This window comes from Thermobia domestica, chromosome 12 (genome assembly GCF_964235325.1).
Source record: "Thermobia domestica chromosome 12, izTheDome1.hap1.1, whole genome shotgun sequence".
NCBI lineage: Eukaryota > Metazoa > Arthropoda > Insecta > Zygentoma > Lepismatidae > Thermobia > Thermobia domestica.
This window is the reverse complement of record NC_137465.1, coordinates 59985090-60008611: the sequence shown is the minus strand read 5'-3', so window position 1 is coordinate 60008611 and position 23522 is coordinate 59985090. Positions and strand designations below refer to the sequence as shown.

General features: G+C 36.6%; 2 protein-coding genes across 4 annotated transcripts in view; one reads left to right on the top strand and one right to left on the bottom strand.

Moving 5' to 3' along the window:
- gish (casein kinase I gish) overlaps positions 1 to 23522 on the bottom strand; it is a 253937-nt gene that overhangs the window by 142123 nt on the left and 88292 nt on the right. The gene's annotated exons all lie outside the window — the stretch shown is intronic.
- Positions 1194 to 8689, top strand: LOC145667125 (uncharacterized). The gene is made up of 3 exons (XM_081734869.1): positions 1194 to 1760; positions 4231 to 4333; positions 7238 to 8689. Exon 3 carries the CDS (start codon positions 7238 to 7240, stop codon positions 8687 to 8689), a length of 1452 nt encoding a protein of 483 aa, XP_081590995.1. The 5' UTR covers positions 1194 to 1760; positions 4231 to 4333.

The window sequence follows — 23522 nt, the reverse complement described above, 5'->3', positions numbered from 1 at the left end:
ATTACCAAAAAAAAAAAAAAAGGATAATATGCTACAAACGGGACCGAATTTGAATACTTCCTAAGAAATTCTTAAAAACATCGTACGTTTAACTAAATGAATAGTTAACGATAAAAAATGCCATTTTTCTTGACAAAATTTCGGGACTTAGTCGCTCACAATTTTTGAAAAATTAGCTTTAGTTCACCCTACTTTTGATAGATGGAATTCTTCGACACTAGCACTCTTTGTCAAAATCAGTGGAGAGAGAGAGAGAAGAGAGAGAGAGAGAGGGAGGGAGAGAGAGAGTGATTTAAGCTCCTATTCGTGACATTAACTTAATACCTTTATTGTCATTAGAAATACTATATTATTTGCCAACAAGTTTCATGTGTTACGGCACGGTTTGCATGACAAAGTATGTCAACATCCGTCATGAAGCACAAAAATGTTACGTGCGGTGCTACATACGTACACAGTGGTCACACACTTACACAGACTTCCTTTGATCAAAATTGGAACATTGTTCGTGAGACCATTCGTTGCATATGATACAGGAAATCTACATTTCATCATTTGGGGTATCTGAAACAATTACCCACACAATTGGCAGGACGTATCCATGTCGTCCGGTACAGGTATATTTAACTGATGAACGATGCTTTGTTGTTGTATGGATGACTTTGTTGCGAATTGCTTATGGGTTGTTCCTAACTCTTGTGTTCCCGCGCAACACTGTCTGTTCACATTCCCGTACGACATGGCATGTGCTCAACAACTCAGGCTGTGAAATTCTAAACGATAATGCAAACGTTTTGTTAGTAGTCTATGGCCGCCAACTTATGTCTTACCTCTGCAAATGCCTTTTACTCAATGTTACATGTTGGCCTATATTTTCTTTACCCAACTATACCACAAGGGGCAACAGTGAACGTTCACACTTGCCCCGTACACTCTTGCCCCGCCTCAGGCATCTTCCAATCATTGCCTGCCATTTCAAGTCTGAGCACTTTTTTTCTTCCGCACTACTGATAAGAACTGTGAACCAATACAGCTTTTCCACGAAATATTTCGAGTCCTGTACCTTCAACTCAAACTACATTACATACTGTGACACCTATCTACGAATCTTTTACTTCTTTCCTTCTACAATAAACTTTCCATTCAGCTGCTCTTCACACTGCACGCACACGTCTCCCCTCCTTTTCTGTTCTGACATGTGTCATGCCACAGCCTTCTATATACCATAGCCCCGAAGTAGGAGAATTGGCAACGCGGCAGGTAGTCCTTGTTTCTTCCCAGGATTCTTATCATGATTCTGAATTTGGATAAGAGAAACAGTGTGTATTATGAATAGTGGAGAGCTTTGCTCTCAGTTTTAATCAATTAATACTCATTTATTTTAGTTTTTTTTGACAATTGTGGTATGTGTTACAATTTTAAAACTCTGTGATTTAATTTCAACGTGTTAATGTGCCGCTTATCCTTTTTGTTTTACATTAATAGTGTGAAAGACAATTGAGATTAAAACGAGATAGTTCGGCCATTTTGGCACGAGCCATCTTAATTCATAATCTTATTTAAAAAAATATTTATAAGAAAATTAGTAGTAGAAAATACAGAAAATTAGTTCCATAGGGCTCTAAGGCTGGAACTTCCTTTATATAAATCTTCCGTAAGGAAGATAACTGGGACTGGATTTCTTCATTTGAATTGAAAGTTATGTGTGGCGTGTTGTTATGAAGTTCATTTTTGATAAGGAAAATATTGATAAATATATGGTAAGTAGAATCTTCAAACATTTACTTTATAGTGTATATTTTTATTTTCTTGAATTTTCCAGTTAAATTTCGTTCTTTTGTTGTTGAAATTAGAACGTAGCATGCCGATTTAGTCATATTTTCTGAACAATCATATTCATCATAATCAATCAAATAACGCGCGATTTTAGTGTTACTAGTTTCGTGTAATATGAGACGCTTTACTTGAAACGCACATAAGGATCTAACCTTGTCATTATTTTTACTGTATTATTTTTTTTTTCTAGAATATTCAATTGTTGCGTAATATTTTATTCAGGATACCAACTGCAAAACATATTACCAACAGCACAACATATTAAATCATACTAATAATCGTGTGTATAAGAGAATATCCGGGTTTCTGTTCAGGTCTTCTACTAAACGTCACCCTAATAATTTTACCGCACCATTATTTTACGTTGCTGATTAATTAATTGCGAGGGGAAAATGTTATATTTTTTCAAATAAAATTGCCCTTGTACTCTAGGTTGGTAGAGTTTACGGAACTGCCTCTAATGTTTTGGTTTCTCGAACATAACCTAAACGAACCATAACTAACCATACTATCTCTCGTTTAGCATTAATGTTCGTGTACAGGTTTGAACAAATGTGGGCAATTCTTTACTTTTAGTCGCACATGTAAGACCTCTGCTGGAAGAGTTGTTTCTTTGGTGCGATATCTAGTGCAATAGTTCACAAAACATAGCTGAGCGAGTGACAGCTAGCGAAGGAGGTTGAAGCTCCGCAGGGTTTGCTGTTTTGTACCTTTATCACAAGGCTGAAGTCACTGTGCGACCCAAAGTAAATTTTTGCCAAATATATACCCCGTTGGCAATTTCAGATTAAGAAATATTTATAAAACTCCGTATCAGGGAGCCAATACAGGTCTATAAGATTTAAGAACTGTTTCCATTATTTTCTTACTTAAGTTATTTTAGTTCGTACAGGTTTACTTTTGGCACACCACTCGGAATAATTGTTCAAAAATTAGAATTAGTTAACTAATTTCCTTCTTATTGTTTCCTAAATGATTTGCCCTGGGCGATATCACATGGCATAGTTAAAATTCAAGGGGGCCATCTTAAGAAATTGTTGAAAAGATATAGTTCTTAACTGATATTTAGTATCGCCCCCAATCTAAGTAGTAGGAGTAGGAGTAGCCGTAGGGTAGTAGTAGTAGTAGTAGGAACGGGTTAAAAGCGCCGCAGGGTTTGGTTAGGTTCTGTTCTCGACATACGATAGACAAATTAAGGAGTTGGGAGAGACACTAAATGTCATCCCAATTCTTTTACGATTTACGTATACATACGAAGTCCGGATGTATCAATAAAAACTACAGTCACAAAACGCAAAACAACCTGTACTAGTGCGAATTAAATAGTGCGAATGCTATATAACTGAGTCAGTACAGGGCGAAACTTGACAGTCCGGGCGTCAGCAATGTTGCGTCCGAAGCAGGCGCGCCAGCGAAGGTGGGTATACGCATGGGCGAGAGTAGTGAAAACGAGTGAGTTTTGGCAGTTATACGAGTTTTAATAGCGCTTATCATATGAACATAAAACTTCTGTACATTGTGCAGAAATATACCGCAGGTAGAAAATAATTTCTAGTACAGTTGTCTTCCATATGCACTCATTTTATCTCTAGTAAAACACATATAAGGATCTTATACTAGTATCCCTGCAGTTGTAAACAGAAAATACAGGTATATTACTTCATATTTCATTCTATTGCTTGTAAAAATTTGCTCTTTATAAAGATGTCTTTTCATGAAAGTATTGAATTTTACCTATAAATATTGCAAAATGTGGTGCGCCAGAAGTAAACCAGCGCCTTGAGGTACATTAGGTCAGGCTGGCCCCCCTGATATTTAATATAAACCAGAAAGATTAACATTTTGCCAAAACTCCGATTTGTTGGTTAAAACTTCGCAAAAAGATAAAGGATATGTGCAGATAGTTATAGACAAAAGTAAAAAATTGAATGTCGTGTAGTGTCTTTAATATTTTCTCATTTATCTGGAAGTTCCGATAGCTGTACACATTGGGCAACTAGTACACTCACTTTCGTCAGTGTTTTTAGAACACTAGAGTCATACTTGTTTACGAGGGAACTGAAAACTTAGCCATGGAAATTTTATGGGGCATAGAATCATAAATCCTTTTGCTGTAGGAGACTACGGCAACAGTACATGTCCGTTTATCTGAATATCTCTCCACTATATCTTGCATTAGCCTAAGTGTATGTAAGTGGAGCGATGATACGAATCAAGTGGAAGTAAATCTGTTTAAAATCCTTCTAAAACAAATGGAGTGCGTAATCTTACCTTACCCAGCCAGTTCGCTTCGCTCACTCCTTCCCCTGCACTTATAGTATAATAAGTATTTTATACTTTATACAACTGATGTCTGAGTAGTGCGTTTTCATTAAAGTATTATTTTCTTTTCAGGTTTTATGACTTCATAATCAGAATTACCAATGAGGGATATATAAGAAAAATCATTAAGAAGAAATATAGGTGACCAGAGAAATTAGAGCCGACTTGAGAAACGGTAATTATTTTACATTTAAATATGATTTCTTGCTATACAAAGTTTGTTAACAGTAAATTAAAAAAAAAAAGGAAATTCTCTCATCTTTGGCGTTATTCGAAACGTGGATTTAATGATAACATGTAATCAGAGACTCCATGGCTCTAACCCCTGCCAAGGCTGTGAGGATTTTTTTAATGCATTTCTCATATTTTAGACTTAGATTTTAGTAATTAGCTATAATATTTATTTTGTGGCGTGTAATTCTTGTATTGAACTATGAATACTCTATTTCATTTAACCTGACAGGCGATCAAGACAGACCATTCTTCTAACACTTTTGGCTGTCTGAAGAGTGGAAGTACAGGTGTTGATTACTTCAGGGAAAAATTGTTTGAAGGTTCGCTAGGTAAAAAATTGACATTTTCATTATGTACTTTTGGTGTCAATTACCTTCCGTTGTTTCGCTACTTGGAGCAGGTGGAGCACAGTTGTGAGGGACATAAGGTTGAATACTGATAAGGAATGCAAAACTGAAATCACTTTATTGACAATAACGGTGCGATGAACTTTTTTTTTTCTATTGCGCTATATGAGAACAGTCTGCAATCATGTGACAATACAGTAAGTATTGTACGATTTCCAACCTTGAGAGAACCAGCCATTCTGACTTTATTCATAACAACTAATATCAATGTCAAAAAGTAATCTTTTGTTGCAATTATGTACAACCTTCGGACAGTTCTAAACTTGGTATTGATATTGGTAAACAAAAGTTATGTATCGTCTTTCCAACATTTTTCTTAATACAGTAGTGTCTGGTTATCCGACCTGGTTGGCAATAGAAAAAGTCCATAAAATACGTCAAACGGCTGGCAAACAAAAGACAATTACCAGCTTTCATCGTCAGGGTTGATTGTTCTTTGTAGTACATACAGTATAAATTTGAAGTTCGTTTGACTGAGTTTTGGATTAATGAATGTATTTTGTCAGTTTTAAATGTATTTGTTACTGTCCGCGTCGTCCGACCAGGCCACACCCCGCTTAGATAGGATAATCGGCACTCTATTGCAAATACTGTTTGATTTGCTACATGGAGTAGCCCACATACTACAGATTTGTGGTTTAGCTTATATTTATTATCTATCAGGTTAGATTGAATAGAGTGATATCGCATCGGTGTAGGAATGCATTTGCAGCTGAATGAAGGTGTTGATTTGATTTACCCTGAATCATCTGGCTTTTTTTTTTCAACACTTTTTTTCGTGGCATTGCTCATACTGGCTATTGACTTGCAGAAAATATTTTCAAAATTTGTTTCGAAGATATAAGGGGTGGACAATACTAAAAATATAGCTTTTGTAACAATGTAGTATCGTAAGTTTGCAACACTGCGTAAAAAGTGATACATCTCTGAATTTGGATTTTTATATAAATTTCATATTTGTAATAAATTGCAGTATTGCAATTCGAAGAAGAATATTTTTAGGATTGGCAATACTGTTTCACCAGTGGTATTGCTATATAGTTCATAGTTTTAGCCATTTCAATGGCTATCAACCTGCAGATACAGATTTTCATAGCTTTATCTGTTTTTAGAAATATTTGCCCTGTATTGTTGGACCAGTGAGAATGACAGTGGTGTGAATCACTTTTTAGATACTGGAATATTTTATTAAATAGCTATTCAATGCGTGAGAAACAGAGAGAAACGTACTCCAAAAATTCGCTCATCGTTTTTTTTAGATGTACACAATTTTGAATGCCCTACTTCGTATCAAAGCGACGTTACTCCATCACGTGTCCTTGGCGCTAAGAGGTAAGGAAAGGTGGAGTTAGGACGATTTGACATCAAGTGGAGCTTTGATAGGTAGGTACGTACATCTAATGAAACGATGATGGAAGTTTTAGAGTTACGTCTGTCTGGTTGTCATACATCGTATTATAAAATTGTCTAGAGGGACATATGTTTGCTACTTCTAGCTTTAGTGTGTTTAATTTTCTAGATAAAGTTCGACTATTTTGCTTTACTAATAGTAAATTAAAAATAGTACACTTTGGCCTCGTTCTTAAAAGAATACTAAAACCTTAGTGTTACTCATATTGTGGGCTAGTTATCTATTCCCTTGTCCCGGATGAACATCAAAATTTGAGTCACCGCTGGGTATTGACTCCGAGGTCCCTCGCACTGAAACTGCTAAGCGTAATCATTCGGCTAGGGAGGGACTCTGATTAAATCTATGATGTATATGAATTGTTGATTAGTTTATCTTGACAACTAATGCATAAGGAGGAGCACTGCAGAAACCAATACTTTGCTACGAGATGCCACCAGATGTGTTCGGCATTCGTTTTTGTCATTACAACTATTCTAGCATTATTTAAAGAATTCGGTCATTTTTATTAGACCTTGTGTATAGATATTTAATTACAAAGTCATGATTAGAGTTTCTGAAAATATTAATCTAGATCTTAAAAAGCTTTTAAACCTGTGACACGATTTAACGTCAATATTAAAACCCGCTTCGCTATTTGGAGTCTCCTCCTCCTGACCAAGCCTTGTTACAACATCTGGTCAATGCTTTTGAGGCGATTTACGAAATTCAGCCGTATATATTGGATTAAAGATGGAGACCTTTTGCACTTTTCGATACGTAGTAACCTACTCTTGATGATAAACCTAATGGCAAGTTTTGTTTCCTAGGTCCAGAAGTTCAAAGTAGGCATACCATATATAGGGGGTGTAAATACGTTGGCCTGAAAGAGCAACATTTCCCCTTCTCTTTTTTCCTGAGCTAACGTTCAACTGCTTCTTAAAACACAGTGTATGTCGTTGTTGGACGCTAGTAACAAGGGCGTTAATCTATGTATGTGTACATGATAATTTGTTCTGCTGTGTAATCTGTGATACTTTTCTTTTTTCAGATGCCACGACGGTGTTGCGTCCCAGGATCCAAATCTAACTATGATAGTACTCTTAAAACTGAAGGTACAAAGTCAACATTCTCATTCCCCAAAGACGAACAACTTTTCAAGAAATGGTTAAGCGCAATACCAAGAAGTAATTGGAATCCAACGAAATATTCAGCGGTGTGTTCAGACCACTTTGACTCTTCTGAGATTATCAGAACTGAGGAGTATACAGATTCTGTAGGAAACAAACATACGACTGATCTGACTTACCCGAAGCTGGTGGATGGAGCCGTACCTCATGTATTCAAAAATCTTCCTTCGTATTTGTCTCGTCAGAAAAACGTTAGGAAGGATCCAGAAGAAAGACGGAGAACAATAATACAAAGACATGAGGAAGAAGTTAACCAGTTTTTGTCTTCAGATGTTATTGAAAATTTCAGTGATTTTGTAAATGATTTATCAACAAAATTAAATCTTCGTGAATGGAACGTGAAAATCGTTAATTCAAATGTGTATTTTTACATACTGAATATCGATTGTGATGTTAACCAAGACTTTGAAGAAATTATTGTAATGAACAGCATAATTGTTAAGAATGACATGAGTGTTCGTGTGTTGATTTGCAATTATGAGTTGTCAGCAAAGGATCTTAATTGGATTTTACCTAGTAACTTGAAACTCAGTCTTTGGTCTCAGATTGAAAACCTATTGTCTAGGTATGCAAACGTGACTCAGGTTACACGTGATTCCAGTTATTATATAAGTAAAGGTTGTGACAGTATAGAGACTGCAATCAAATATATAGATAAGGATAATTTTAATGTACATTTAATTCTTGATCAGCTTATGCTTTTAAATACCCCACTAAGAAGGTATTCCAAACATACTTTAGTGTTTGCTTTTCATGTATACAGTCATTCTGTAAAAGTATATGAAATTTTGAGAAACTTCTTAATTTTGCCAAGTGTCCGGCGTTTGCAAGCATTGTCTTCCTCACTAAATATTTCGCCTGAAATTGAGAAAAGCAATGAAGTGTATTTCAAGTGTATTTTTAAAAATCTCAGTAGCTTTGAAAGAATTGTAGCATTATTAATAGATGAAATTCATATTAAAAGTTGCTTGACTTACAAAGCTCAAAAAATTACAGGTTATGCTGAAAACAGTCCAACAGAACAAGCCACCACTGTTCAAACTTTCATGTTAAGTTCGTGTTTTGGAAGGTTTCATGAGGTTGTCCAATTGGTTCCAGCAAATGCAATGTCAGGGAAACAACTGTTTGAAATTGTTCAAAAAGTAATCAGCTATGTTCAGACTGTAGGTTTCAAGGTATTGTGTATAATCACAGACAATAATACAGGGTGGCGCGTATTGTATCTACCAGTTGCAGTTGGCAACCCTGATCAAATGCGCGTACGAATGCTGCGCATGCTTACGGCACTGAATAGCAGGGCCTCTGGCAATTAGTTTACCATGGAGCGGTGGTCTGTGCAGACGCGAATTGCGGCGGTGGAAGCCTTTATCCGAACCGGTTCTGTCAGTGAGGCTCAGCGGGCACTGCGACGAAACAGTGATGATCGCCATGTTGCTATACCCGAGAGACACAGTATTCTGAGATGGGTGAGACAGTGGCGGGCCACAGGTAGTGTTGTGAACCGGAAATCACCAGGTCGTGGACGAAGTGTTCGAACAAATGTAAACTTGGAACGAGTGCGCGTAGCGATGGAACGCAGTCCCAAACGTTCAGCACGGCAACATGCACGAACATTACATTTGACACGACGTTCATTGGGTCGTTTGCTGGGTGATTTGAAGTTCCATCCGTATAAACTGCAGGTGGTACAAGAGTTGAGAGCCATTGATAAGGAAAACAGACTCAATAACTGCCAGAACATTCTTGAGTTGATTAACCGAGATCCACTGTTCCTCCAACAACTTTTGATGCCCGATGAAGCAATCTTCCACCTGACTGGGTATGTTAATAAGCAAAACTTCCGGTATTGGTCTCAGGAGAATCCTCGTTCATTACATGAAAAGCCTCAAGGTAGCCCAAAAGTTGTGGTATGGTGTGCAGTTGGAATGTGTGGCATTATTGGTCCCTATTTTTTTGAGGATGACGCCGGACATGCAACAACTGTAAATTCCGACCGCTACTGCCATATGTTACAGACGTTTCTCATTCCGGAATTGCAGGAAAGGGGTGTGATCAATAACGTTTATTTCCAGCAAGACGGTGCTACGGCACACACGGCACGCCAAAGTATGTCTATACTCAGAGAAACATTTCCAAACCGCGTGATATCCCGATTTGGCGATGTCTCATGGCCATCCCGTTCCCCAGATTTAACAGCTCCTGATTACTTCCTCTGGGGATATGTTAAGGAAAGGGTCTTTGCCAATCGCGTGAAGACAATTGACGAACTGAAGACTGCCATTCGTCATGTGATAAGTTCCATTCCACAGGATACGTTAATGCGTGTGATGAATGCCTTCCCACGTCGCCTGCAGCAGTGCATCCAGGAAAAAGGCGGACATTTACAGGACGTTATTTTTAAAGTTTAGTGAGCTCCTTCGACAAGTGTTGTACAGTGTACAAATTGCCAGTCCATATACTTATATTCCATAACAGTTTTGCATTAAAACTTGCATAACACACCTTTGTATTTTCATTTGAAGTTGGTAGATACAATACGCGCCACCCTGTAGAATTAATCAGAGTCTATTTAAATTTCTTGCTAGTGGATCTTATAGCTTCACTAATCCACAGTATCCTGGAGAAAAAATTTTTCTTATGTATGATAGTGTACATATATTTAAGAATATACGTAACTGTTGGTTAAATTTGAAAGACAGTGAAAAAACATTTGTGTATCCATACGAGGGTGAGCTGCAAAAAGCTTGTTTCAGTCACTTGCGGGAATTTCATAAAAGCGAGGAGGAAAACATTTTGCGGAAGGCGTATAAGTTGAACAATAAATCTTTGTACCCTAACAATTTGGAACGGCAAAACGTAAAGTTTGTGTGCAATATTTTTCATGATACCACTATTGCAGCCCTTACGAACAACAGTGAATATGGAGGAACAATGAAATTCTTGGAAATAATAAACAAATAGTGGAAGGTAATGAACGTCAAAAATATGTTAAAAGGGACGAATATTCAATGCCTATTACCAGTGACAGTGATTTCAGAGTTCAATATTTACAGCAATTTGTGGACTGGTTAAAATCATGGTACGAAGATCCTAATACAGTATCACTCACCAAGGACACTTACGGAGCACTCATGCAGACAACAACGGTAATGATCCAATTAACAACCTACTGTTTTTCTAATTTTTCTGTTGAGTATGTGCTCACTGGCAAATTTCAGAGTGATAATTTAGAAAAACGATTCAGTTGTTATAGGTCCATGTCAGGATGTAACTACAATGTTTCGTATACGCAGATACTAGAATCCGAGTCTAAAATTAGGTTACAGCATGTATTAAGGCTACCCAGTACTGAAGATTTACAGGATTACACTTCTGATCAGTCTTGTGACACCAGTGATCTAGAATGTGTATTGAAATCATCCTATTTGGAATCTTGTGACGACATAGACGAGGATTCGAGGATCTATGTGGCTGGTTATGCAGCTCATTGTGTTAGAAAAAGAGTGACATGTGAGGAATGTGTAAGTTTAGTTGTGGCTGGTAAGGGAAATAATATAGACAATCCTTATTTTGATTACCTTCAAAGGGTAGGACTTTGCGTAGCAACAGATCAAATAAAATTTATTTTGTTTCACATGTATGCCATTTTGCACTATATTGTTAATAGTGAAGAATTACTAAAAATGTTTCTACGACAAACTTCCCAAAAGTGTGTTCTACAAGCATTGACTCTAAAATCACTCTCTTCAGACAATTCATTTTATATTGATCTAAATTATAGTTGTAAAAGTTGTGGAACCAATTCTCGGTCTATTTTTAGTATTGTATGTGGTATTCTGAGCAATGTTCTTCTAAACAATTACACAAAACTAAAAAATGACAAGTCGACATCATATAAGAAAAGGAAACTTCTTGCTCTTTCTTCATAATTCATAAAACTTAATTTAGTCATGATACACTATTAACACGGCAGGACTGGCTCCTGTTTTCACAGGCCCATGTGTTTAATATTAAATCTTTATCTAACAATTTTAGTTTAAATTTTTTGTTGATTAATTTATTTTGTGTTATTCATGTTACACAGGTATATTGCAAATTGCAATACAAATGTTACATTTTAGTGTATCTTTGGAAAAATTGAAGAAGTTATGAAAAATGTAGTAGAAATAGTATTATCTATTAAGTTTCAATGTGTACCTAATCAGAACCAACGAACAGCTACTAGTAACCGGCAAAAAAAAAAAAAAAAAAAAAAAAAAAAAGCACGAGTATGTGAGATTGGTGCCAGTTAAATACTAAGCGTTTCGCCTAGTGGTGTACATTATACTTCTACATTTTTATTTTCTGTCTAAACGTTGTGGGAGCGTTTTGTTGATATTAATGTTTTGTGCTACTTTTAATTAAAATATATGGTCAAAATGTATTACATCTTTAATTTTCCCCGTTACAAAATTTATTTCAAGTTGCATGTTACTATTAAGTAGCTTATTTCTAGCGTTTTGATGTATTGATGTGCAAAAGTTCGACTGATATTTTGTACAGGGATTTCTATATGTGTGTGAATTAAGGAATATCAGTGGAAAATAAAGTCAGACCTTTACACATCAATAAGTTCGGGATAAAATTAAATAATAGCTGAGCAAAGCAAATGCGCTTTATTTAAAAACTAAAATGTGTAACGTTTCGCCAACTAACAACTTGGCTTCATCGGACACACTAATGCTATTTACAAACATATTAGACACGGGACTCTTAGTGGATTGTAGTGAAATGAGTGTTGGGACAGGAAGAGGGAAGGCTGTCAGAAAATGAAACAAACAAGATTTATAGAAGTGGAAGGTGAAAACGCAATCAACTGGAACTCGGGACTTGAATTGATGAACTATTGACGTTTTTATGTCTTATTCATACTATAGTGTTCGCGCTGCTACGTGCTGTATCTTACTTTAAATGAAAAAAAAAAAAAAAAAAAAAGATGCATCATACCAATCGTTTAGATGCAACGTCGATTATTGTAGTGATCATGCATCGATTATTAAACTATTTTTGGACAGAAGGTGCTATGATTAGTTTTAGCTTCAACCATTTTGTGCACCAATATGAAAATCAAATAGTAAACTTAACAATTGCTTAGCAAAGTTCTAAACGTAGCTTGGTGGTTCTCCTTGACTGTGGTTAAACACCTTATACGCTGCGTCTATCAATTAATATAACGAAGTATAAAATAGCCCTACAAATTAAAAGGGGTCGGGAGTATTAAAAATTCAGGATTCGGAGTCTAAGCTTCTGTGTACCTATTTCGCTACCCTGGACCCTAGAGCGATTTTTTTTTTAAATCAATTATATTTGGGGAGGAGACGTTACATTGAAAACCTTTTTCCTCAAAGTAGGTTTCTTATTCGAAGACATTTTCTCTTAGTAAAAATTATTCTCCAGTTGCATACTTATATACTCATCCCAGTTTTCATGAAAACCAACATAGTCATGATGGCTGTCCAGCTGGAAGTCAAACTACGGATATTACGAGTGACGGTCGGAATGAAGTGACTTTTTTTTTTTTTTTTTTTTTTTTTTTTTTTAATGCTGTATTCGAGAAGGATGTTAAATGTTCACCACATATACTTAAGATTAAGTAAAGTTAATTTCTTCGGAAACAGCAAATTTAAGACAGTCGCTGCAGGATCTGAACACATTCCTTCGGTACGCGTGATTGCTGGTTCAAATCCACTGAGGATGCAATTGAACGCAGTGAATCGGAGTCTACCAAAAATTGTAGGTCCCATTAGTAAAATCTCCTTAGCAAAGGAAACGTGAAATAGTTGGTTGGCTGTATCTTGTGGTCGCGAGAAAACTTTGGATTGAAATCTTTAAATTTAACGTCCCACGGTTATGCCGGTTAGGCTAAAGGAGACGGTGATAATGAGAAATGAGTGAAATTGTGGAATGAAGAGTGGGAGGAAACGGGAGAACCCCGAGAAAACCCACGAGCACGGTGTTTGTCCAGCACAAAGTCCACACGGCGCGAGCTGGGATCGAACCAGGAACCCCAAGCATCGGAGGTGAACCCTCTACCACTGAGCCACCGCGCCCCCAAAACTTTGGATTGAGTTCTTTATGTAATTTGTGTTTTGGAAAATTACAAGGATGTGCAAAAGTGTGGGTATTATCACTTTCATGTGATAAAGGAAGACTTATTTATGCAATTCACGTGAGAAACGTCGAAATTCGAATGTAAAAATGTACGACACACTTTCGGCATAATTGTGGGACGTAAAACTCAAATATTTAATTTCATTTTTCTACTATGTCCGTCTCTGAATTAACTTGAGTGCGTATTTTGCGAATTATTATGACGTGCTTTCCGTACCATGTTTTCTCGCTATATGCTTGCACTTATGGAAGTGCCAAGGATAATTATTTTTTAAAACTAGTTCTATAGAGCGTATAATACTGTTCAGTAACTAGCTCAAGATTGGAGTAGATAAATTAAACATCTGAGGAATGCAATTTTGTAACACATCGAATTTTGTACTTTAGAATTCTTAATATTACCGAGCACCTCTTCACAGGATCCCAACGTTCTGAGCACATGTTCAAAAGTTTGTGTGTCACCATGTGAAATCATGAAAATACCCCCTTTGAAGAGGAAGCCCTCGAATAGAGGCCGTAAGCCGAATTTTTGCGCTGTTTTCACATCGTCTCCGTAGAGAAAACAGCTCGAGGAATCGTTATCTAAGAGTACGACTTAACCTAAACAGAAGCCGCCTGCAGCCGGTAAGAAAACTAGAAAAATGCCCAAAGTTCCTCCTCCAATTTAAAAAAAGAAAAAAACTGCAGTCTATCTTCCAGTTGGAGTAGAAGAGCCCACCGAAAAAGACGCCCTGTGCATGTTTTATGGGAATCTATTTTCGAAAGATATGCGTGGTGAACTATGGATTCAATGTCAATTATGTGAGAAATGGAATCACTTTGAGTGTGCTGGTGTGGAAACTGACATTTATATGTGTGATATCTGCAAATAAGACTTACCTACATAACGTCTTTGTCTGTTGACAACAAAACCTTGTATCGAAATATGTTTACTTTGTAACTATCAGCTTTTTAACTTTGTAATCATTTAAAATCTTTTGTTGCCTTTGTTTCATCTACAGATTAAAACATACTATGATCAAACAACTTTATGTGTATACACATTGATTTATTGTAATTATAGGGTGTTTCCACATTACCCTCAGTTTAAAAAAAAAAAAAACGAAATATGCTAGTACATGTGCCAAATATTTTTATTTTTTTATTTTTTACATACATAGTTTTTGGACTTGCAAATTATGATCCCATTTTTCTAACATTCTAAGGTATTTTGAGACAATTTTCCAGGTTAAATTAACGACACCCCCTCCTCTACTGATATATATCCTCAAACTCGTAACCAGCCCAAAAGTGTAGGTAGGACCCGGTAGAAGTTAGGGAGGTCCGATCTAGCCATATTATTTTGAAAGCCTACCGTGAAAATTTTAGGTGGGCCCGGTCCCTGTAGCCTCCCCCTTTATATCCTGTTTCTGCATTGACAGGATTTTAATGAATGAAGAAAAAAAACAGAATGAGCATTTCTTTGTGATCTTAAAAATCATTCAATAAGAGCCTAGCGTGCAGTTTTACTATACGGATTCATAATATAAGTAGCAGCAGTAGTAGTAAACAGGGGCGCAAATCTGTCTTCAACATTGGGGGGGGAGGGCGGGTAAGACCGTTTCTATCTATATATAGATCCTAAGAGGGCTACAGTTTCCCCTTGATGCTCAGGTATACACTGGATAAAATGGGCTTCAGGCCTGCTTTACACTTGATACAGCGGCAAACTATGGTTTAGCCCCTTCCTTGATCATATCCTGGATCCGCCACTATCCTGGAGATTTGAGGTTTATTCTGGGGGATATCAATTTCATCTCACTTTCCTTTGTGGCAATCGGACAATAATCAAATTTCTCCCCAAAAACACATTTCAAATAGGATTATTGGGGGGGACAGTCTCCCTCAGTTACAAGATTGGAAGGGCATGTTCCCTCATCCCCCCGGGATTTGCGCCAGTGATAGAAGGAACGGGTTAGAAGTCCCACAGGAGTTGATTGGGTTATGTTCTCGACATCAAATGTGCAAATTAAAGACTTGCCCAAATTTTCCTGTACATTTTACAATCTATGGATGCGTATAGTAAAACTTCATCGAGCATTGTAAATATTCTTATGAAACACGTACGTATTGTCCAGAACTAACTGTAATTTTCATACAGCTCATGCACCTTTTCTTTAGCAAAATATACGCTTTAAACTATAATAATCGTAGAACACGCATATCACGCATGGTGTAATAAGTATGGTCGTATGCCTGCTTTTTCGTGTTTACTGCATCCCCTACAACCACTAGGCAGGACCATCGGACTACCTATGACAGATAATGCGGCGTTGCCATTTTCACTTCGTGGCTAGGAACATATAGAAGGCTATGGTCATGCCGAACCAGTTTTCAACATTCACTTATTTACCGACGTTGCCACTTCTCCTTAAATAGTGTTTTCACTCTTGCCCCGGCGTTCACTCTTGCCCTGGTTATCCATAACTAAAATTTTCAACTTCTATCTATTTCTGACGATTGTAATACATATGATGTTCTGATATGTTTCTGCAATAAAATTTATTATTATTATTATTATTATTATTATTATTATTATACAACTATACGTATGCATATGAAGTTGGGATCTCTTGCCTTTGCAAGATTCAAATTTAACTTTTCTCTCAATTGGTTGCCTGTTTCTAGTTCAACGCCCTGTTTGTGTACCAAGCTAGCAAGACGTGGCCTGCCGGCGTTCAAATCGTATATGGCACACCAGATGTAGAACACAGGACCACACGTGTCTTTTAGTTCTTATGAGAAGTATACAGAGGGTGCGGAAAATGTCAGGGAACGGTCCATATTTCGTTAAGTATACAGATCAGCAAAACAAACAAAAATACGTGTTGAATAGTTTTGAAAAAGCTATCCAACGATATCAAACGCAATCCCCTAGCCCCCCCTCTTAGGGAGTGAAGGGGATAATTTTAAAATTGTAAATGAGAAGCCCCATTTCTGATTGCACATTTGGATTCTCCAGAAAAGGAGACTCAGAATTGTTCTCATACACACACACAAAGTGGGAAAAGCAAAATGTTAAGAAATTGCGACTTGTCAGTTTCGCATTCTGTGACCATACGGTTTGCGTATTGGACTGTGGAGTCAGAGGTCCTGAGCTTGATCCCCACTCAAGGCAACCATTTTTCTTCTTTCTTTCTAAAATAAATCCATGCGTTTTAACTTCAATTGGTACTTTACTGAAGTTCCATACAATACAAATCTCGATAATTGTTTTGCAAACTAGTTTAATAAAGTGGTTCTTAGTAACAGGGTTATGACTGTTAGAGTTCGCTGGGTTATTTACAACAAAAATAAACCACTTTTGTCGCACTTTGTATTTTCTTGCGTTAATAAATTATGAACAAATACGTTATTTTTATCGAAGTTAAAATGTATGAAATTATTTGGATACAAAAACAAAAATGTTACTGTGCGCGGGAATCGAACGGAGTACCTCTGACTCCGCAGTCCAGTACGCTAACTGTATATCCACAGAGTACGTGACTGGCAATTCCTATTTTCATAATGAATTTGTACTACTACTCTTTTGTGTGTCGATTCAAGCGCCATTCTTGGAGAGAGTTTTCAATTCCAGGTCAAATCACTGTCCCTTTTCCTGAAGAATCCAAACGTGTAATAAGAAATGGGGTTTCCATTTAAAATTTTAAAGTTACCCCCGTACCCCGAAGGGGATGGGGATAGGGGGTCGCATTTGATATCATTGGCTTTTTCAAAGCTACTTAATACGTACTTCTGTTTGTTTTACTGATCTGTATATTTCGCGAGATACTGGTCTTTTCGGGAATTGTTCCTCATCCGCATATTAGCTTTAAGTTAGGATTCGTTTATTGGTTATGATTATAGATTAAGCTAGCGAATATTATTCCCGATGCGGGTCCTTGCTTCGGATAAAAGACTGAATAGTAGTTCAGATTCGACTTCGTACAGTAGATCTATCTTGGTGTTAAAAAGGTAAGATAAATTCCAATCAGTTAAGGTGTTTAATGAAACTAAATCGTGAAAATTTATATTATTATCGATAATTTTGCAGAATATTAACATGGAAACTCTTTTTTTGCATGTTGTAACTAGATTACACTTATTAAAGACAAAGCTTTTAAAATCTTATAACCTTTGAAACATTAGCGAAAACCAGCAAACCACGTATCAGGGTATTAATTTCCTTTCTCTCTCTCTAAAATCATGTAAGGTAGCATAGCAACTGAACTGGGTACAATTTTCCAACACAAAGAAACAATCTTGCACTTATAGGTTTTCAAGAAAAATAGAGGGTATGACGACAGTAAGCGTCAACCTTTCATTTTTTTTTTCTTTCTTCGACGTTGTGATCAATAGCATATATCCGGCTTCCATCACACAATACTGCTTCGGACGTGGCATCTCTCATTTTCCTCTCGGAGTCTATATGAATTACATATACACCGTACTTTATATGGTTTGCAATAACAAAATTTTCTATTGAAACTCCTCTCAGCAACTTCCATGTTAAATGAATGTGTTTCCCAGAAACAAGAACTTTCGAAACCATACAAATACCTATCACCTCCACCACTTTTCTCTTTAGATACTTAAGAACTGTAATTGTGCTTCTCGTATATGGCATATATTCGAAAGTACACACGACAAACATTCACGCAGAAAATTTACATTTCATAGTATTTCTTTCTTCTAGCGCGTGTATTTTTCGTGCACGCGGTCCAAGCAATGACGACGCTAGAGGAAGGGCCAGGGGGGGCGTCCTCGAATGTCATCGACTGCCCCCCCAGACCTTGTCTGTATTCAGGATTGTTTCATTGGAGGAACACCTTCTTGTTGGGGCCTACTAAAAATTATTTTCAAGAATATATTACACTGTTCTACGTAGACATGAAATAATGTAAAAACGTATATTGCAATTCTACAGATTGTCAGATGGTAGCTGGTTTAGAATTTGCTCATATGATATATATATATTTTTTTATCCATAATATAGTCTGTATTACGTAGCTCACGAAGTGAATTTTCATTTTTATGACAAAATTCCCACAGGTGTTAATTTATTAACTCATATTGTAGTCAAATGTTATTTGAATTAAGTTTATTCTTCTATTTTTTAAGGGCTGTAAACAGAATACTACTTTTCTTATACCACAAAACCTTCTACAGTTGTAATAATCCAGAACGTCTTTGGAATTTGAGACAAAGAGCTCCATATCTAAAGTGACCAAGCATTGTTTTTCGAATGCCAGCAGAGTAAGACTGGATTTTGTTTTTCCAATCAGTGTAAGGTTGGCTTTTCTAACGTGAATCATTGACAGTCTTCGTGTATACTTCACGATAGAAAGATGTGTAAGCATTGATTCTTTAACAGAATCTTTTAAAAGCTAATAGATCTTCCAAATTCGTTTCAACGAAGGAAACTCAGGACCTGACATTTTCGTGGTAATCTTTTGCAATGTTTCTTTTTGATTTTAAAGATGGTTGTGTAACGCTACATTTTGTTTATTAGCAAAGGGTTACAATCGCTACCACCAAAAATATATTTTAGATGTTGAGTGTAATCTACGGGTTTTCAAAGGAAAGTTCAACAAAATATACAATTATTTAATTCAGAATATATATATATATATATATATATATATATATATATATATATATATATATATATATATATATATATTCTGATGTAACATATCATAGAATTTAGTCTAAAAGCTTTTGTCAGTGAAACTAGGCCTAATATAAATATCAGTGAATAATGTCGAAAACTTAGCATTAATTCATAAATAAAATTTCTAAAGTAATAGCAATTAAAAGCGCCTGAGCTCCAACCTATAACTTTGGTTTTCAAATCTTTCATTTACGGTTGTGTGTGATTTCACGTTTAACAGAGGCAAACATTTTGAGTATTTGTACTTTAAATAGTCTAAATTAGTTAACTATATCTTTTTCACAAAGTTTGTGATATAAAATTACTGTTCAAAGCCTTTGTATTATAATAAGCCTTCTCTAAAATCAATGCATGTGAATTGTGCTTCCATCTTCCGAGTTCTTTTAAACTATGTTTATATGTTTGTGATCAATCCTTTCGACAATGAGATCTCGGAAACTACAGGCTCTAGAAAGATGACGTTTTCACTGATCGATTGGAAATTTTGCGTCGATTGTCTAGTTCTAATTGAATATTTAGAAAAAAAATGGCCATTATTTCTTTATTACCTTTTTTTAGGGTACACTGAAAGCGTTGAAATTTAAAAAAAAAAAAAAAACTAAAGCATCATATCCTATGCGTTATACATTCCAACACGACAATATTGTATATTGGGGTTGTATATGTCTCAGACGTTTGTTCCATGGCCAAATAATAGTGAAAAAGGAAGGATAACCATTTCTCGAGTCTAACGAGGGAACCTATCCAAGTGTAACTGACTTCGAGTAGAGTATGGCCGTTGGCTACCTTGTCCCAAAAGAACATAACATGAAAAGAGATACATCCTCGATCGCAACCGTCGCGAAGAAACTCAGCGAATACATATCGAATTTGTGTGGGGAGCTCAGCACCTTTTGAATGAAAAATTTGTGTCCCCGGGGCACTCGCAGGGTCCCAGGCGGGGTCCAACTCAAAATTTTCAAATGCAACCGGGGGTCAAGTAGCATATTGTATGAAGTTATTGTTCAATAAAAGAAGATAGAACAATTCTCAATTCTCTACGATAACCCTGTGCAAACGGACAACTGGTCAAAATGTCAATACAAAAAATGAAATTAAATTGAGTTTCACGTCCCACGGTTATGCCGGTTAGGTTAAAGAAGACTGTGATGATGAGTAATGAAGGAAATGATGGAATGAAGAAAGTGGGAGGAAACGGGAGAACCCGAGGAAACCCACGCACACGGTGTTTGTCCACCACAAAGTTCACTTGGCGGTGACTGGGATCGAACCCAGGACCCCAAGCACCAAAGGTGAACGCTCTTCCACCGAGCCACCGCAGCCCCGAAAATGTCAATCAGAAAATCTATGGCCACGCTTCTAAATCCGTTAAGTTGCGACAATAACGAAACACAAAACACGTTTAAAAGTGCAAGGTATTGAAGTAAAGCAAATTGCTGGAGAGTTTCTCTCCCAAAAGCATCCTCCGATATATTTTATTTCTGCACCATTATTCGTTTTTTCCAACCCCACTCCTCTCCAAGTTGCCTCACGGTTTCAAGGTACTTCTTTTCGTCTTTGCAATAATGTTTCTTGTTCAGGAAGTCCCCTGATACAAATTTCACAGTGCAATCTGTGAATTTGGGGTCCCGATGCGGGAAGCATATACCATTGCCTTTTGATCTTCTCGCCCTCCACGACGATTGCGATTGACAATCTATCTTTCTCTTCTAGGAATGGTCATGGTTATTCAATGGTCCATTGGTAATTCGAAGTCATATTTGGATAAGGTCTGCGACTCAGAGATTCTGCAGCAATTTGCTTTATTTCAATACCTTGCACTTTTAAATGTGTTATTCTGTTTTGTTATTGTCGCAACTTAACGGATTTAGAAGCGGGCTATAGATTTTCTGATGTAAGTTGTATTGACATTTTGTTCCGTTGCCCGTTTGCACAGGGTTATCGTAGAGAATTGAGGTTTGTTCTATCTTCTTTTATTTAACAATAGCTTTCATACAGTATGCTACTTGAATCCCGGTTTCATTTGCAAATTTTGAGTTGGACCCCGCCTGGGACCCTGCGAGTGCCCCGGAGACAAAAACGTTTCATTCAAAAAGTGCTGGGCTCCCCACACAAATTTGATATGTATTCGCTGAGTTTCCTTACCCGACCGTTTCCGAAAAATCTGACCCGGAATCTGACTTTGTAATGTATAGTATGGAGCTCAATTTCGAACTTTTCACGCTTGTATCTCCGCAACTGTTGCGATCGAGGATGTATCCCTTTTCGTGTTATGTTCTTTTGGGACAAGGTATCAAAAGACCATAGTCTCGACTCGAAGTCAGAGTTACACTTGGATAGGTTCCCTCGTAAGATAAATCTTTATTTTTTGAATGTTTTGCCCAATGAACACCATATATAAGTGACATTATAATTAATTGTATACGTAATGTATTTGCTTATTACATACTGCATGCAAGAAGAAAGAAAACACTGGTCATACATGAATTAGAAACTCCAACCGGAAGTAGGCTCAAATCTTGTAAACGGTGAGAAATATTGAGAAAAAATAATCGAAAAAATCTCCCCTTTATGATACCCCTTGTCGATTTGTTTTAAAATCAAGACTTCTTTCACTTGTGTCTGTAAAGGGACGTGTACATATGTTGTGAGGAATGAGAAGGAGATTTATGCTCATATGCGAATGATGCGCTGTGTAGAGAGCGCAGGTTCAGCTAGTTGATAAATAAAATTTCTGAAGTAATAAATTTGATATAAAAGATATCGAGCAATTTATGTTGATCTTTCACTCGGGGATCACCACTAAATTTTGAAAAGGCAGACTCCCGTGGATACCGGTTTGTCTAGACATGTATTGTAATGCAGGTTAATATAAAACTATTATTTTCGATATACAAAGAAACATCTGTTCCCTATGTGTGTCTGCCCTTCCGCTTGTCTCCCAAGAAATTAATTTTCTTTCATATTAATCCTTTTAATTGTAAAGACGGAATCTATTTCCGGAACGTACGTAACCTTGGAAACTCCTCTCAACTATTCAAATATAAAGGTTTTATCCAGGAATTTACTCGTATTTATTGGGTCGATGCGTAAGTTAGTGTAGTATTCTTTGAGGTTGGCAACAATACGGCGTGAAGCGGTTGTTTATCGTTATTCCGTTGTTTTACCGCAGTTTGGAGTTTGTGTGTTGTGAAATACAGCTTTTCTTGATTATGAACATATTATTGTGTATATATATATTTCAGATAAACTAATATGGAATGTCAAGTTGAGAAAAGTTATTATTTCCGCCACATTTTACTCTTCGAGTTTAACCGAGGATCCAGTGCAGCAGATGCTGTGAGAACAATTTGTGCAGTGTACGGGAATGAAGCAATTGCTGAAAGAACAGCACAGAAAAGCTTCTCTTGACCAATCGCTAACAGATTTCTTCCAGTTAAAACCAGAACAGTTCTACAGGACAGGCATTGAACTGCTACCTGAACGTTGGCAGGTCATATAGGTAGCTGAAGTGGATACACCACTGAGTGATTGTGAGTGACCGTACAACGTATGCAATGTATTGTTACACTCGTAGAATATGTTATGTCTATGTTGTATTTGTATTTGAATTAACAGAACAGAATAAAAATAAAATATAAAATGTAAGCACACGAACTTATGCGTGGACCCAATATATTAACTGAGGCAGGTTTGCACCCAGAAATTTTTATTAGGAGGAATCCAAGTGTTGGGAAGGGTACAAAACTACAAGTCACTACATCTATGTAATACTGAAAAGGTATTATTCTGAAGCGAAAAGGCGGTAACTGTAAAATATTTTCACTTATATTAAAGAAAAAGAGATACAATTGGATTGTTTTTGTCCGAGAAAGAGTACAGATGAAGTGTAAGATCAAATTTTTATGTTAGATCTATCATTTTCCTGTTAAACCAGTACAGTTTTATTGAGAAAGTGTACAGATGTATGTTGAGTTAGGAAGTTTGGGTTTTTTAGTTTTCTTGCAGATTCATGAAGGGGAAAAGCTGAAGCACATAATCTTATATCCTTTCAGGACACGCGTAATCATATAATCATAATATTGTAAATGTTTAATTTTCCATAATGTCTTACTACAGGATGTTTAATACAACCCAGAATTTGGGATAGAACTTTTGAACTGGAAACGGTACACAAATAAAGGTTATACCAAAATGAAGCCTTGTTCATGCATATATTTTTAAACTAGGAAGCACCGATTGAAGTAGACTAGGACCCACACAGTGTTGCCAGATGTAACTTTTTTTTTTTTTGCAAAACATGT

Excerpts from the sequence above, each read along its gene's own strand:
- LOC145667125 (XM_081734869.1), top strand. The coding sequence starts at position 7,238 with ATGCCACGACGGTGTTGCGTCCCAGGATCCAAATCTAACTATGATAGT.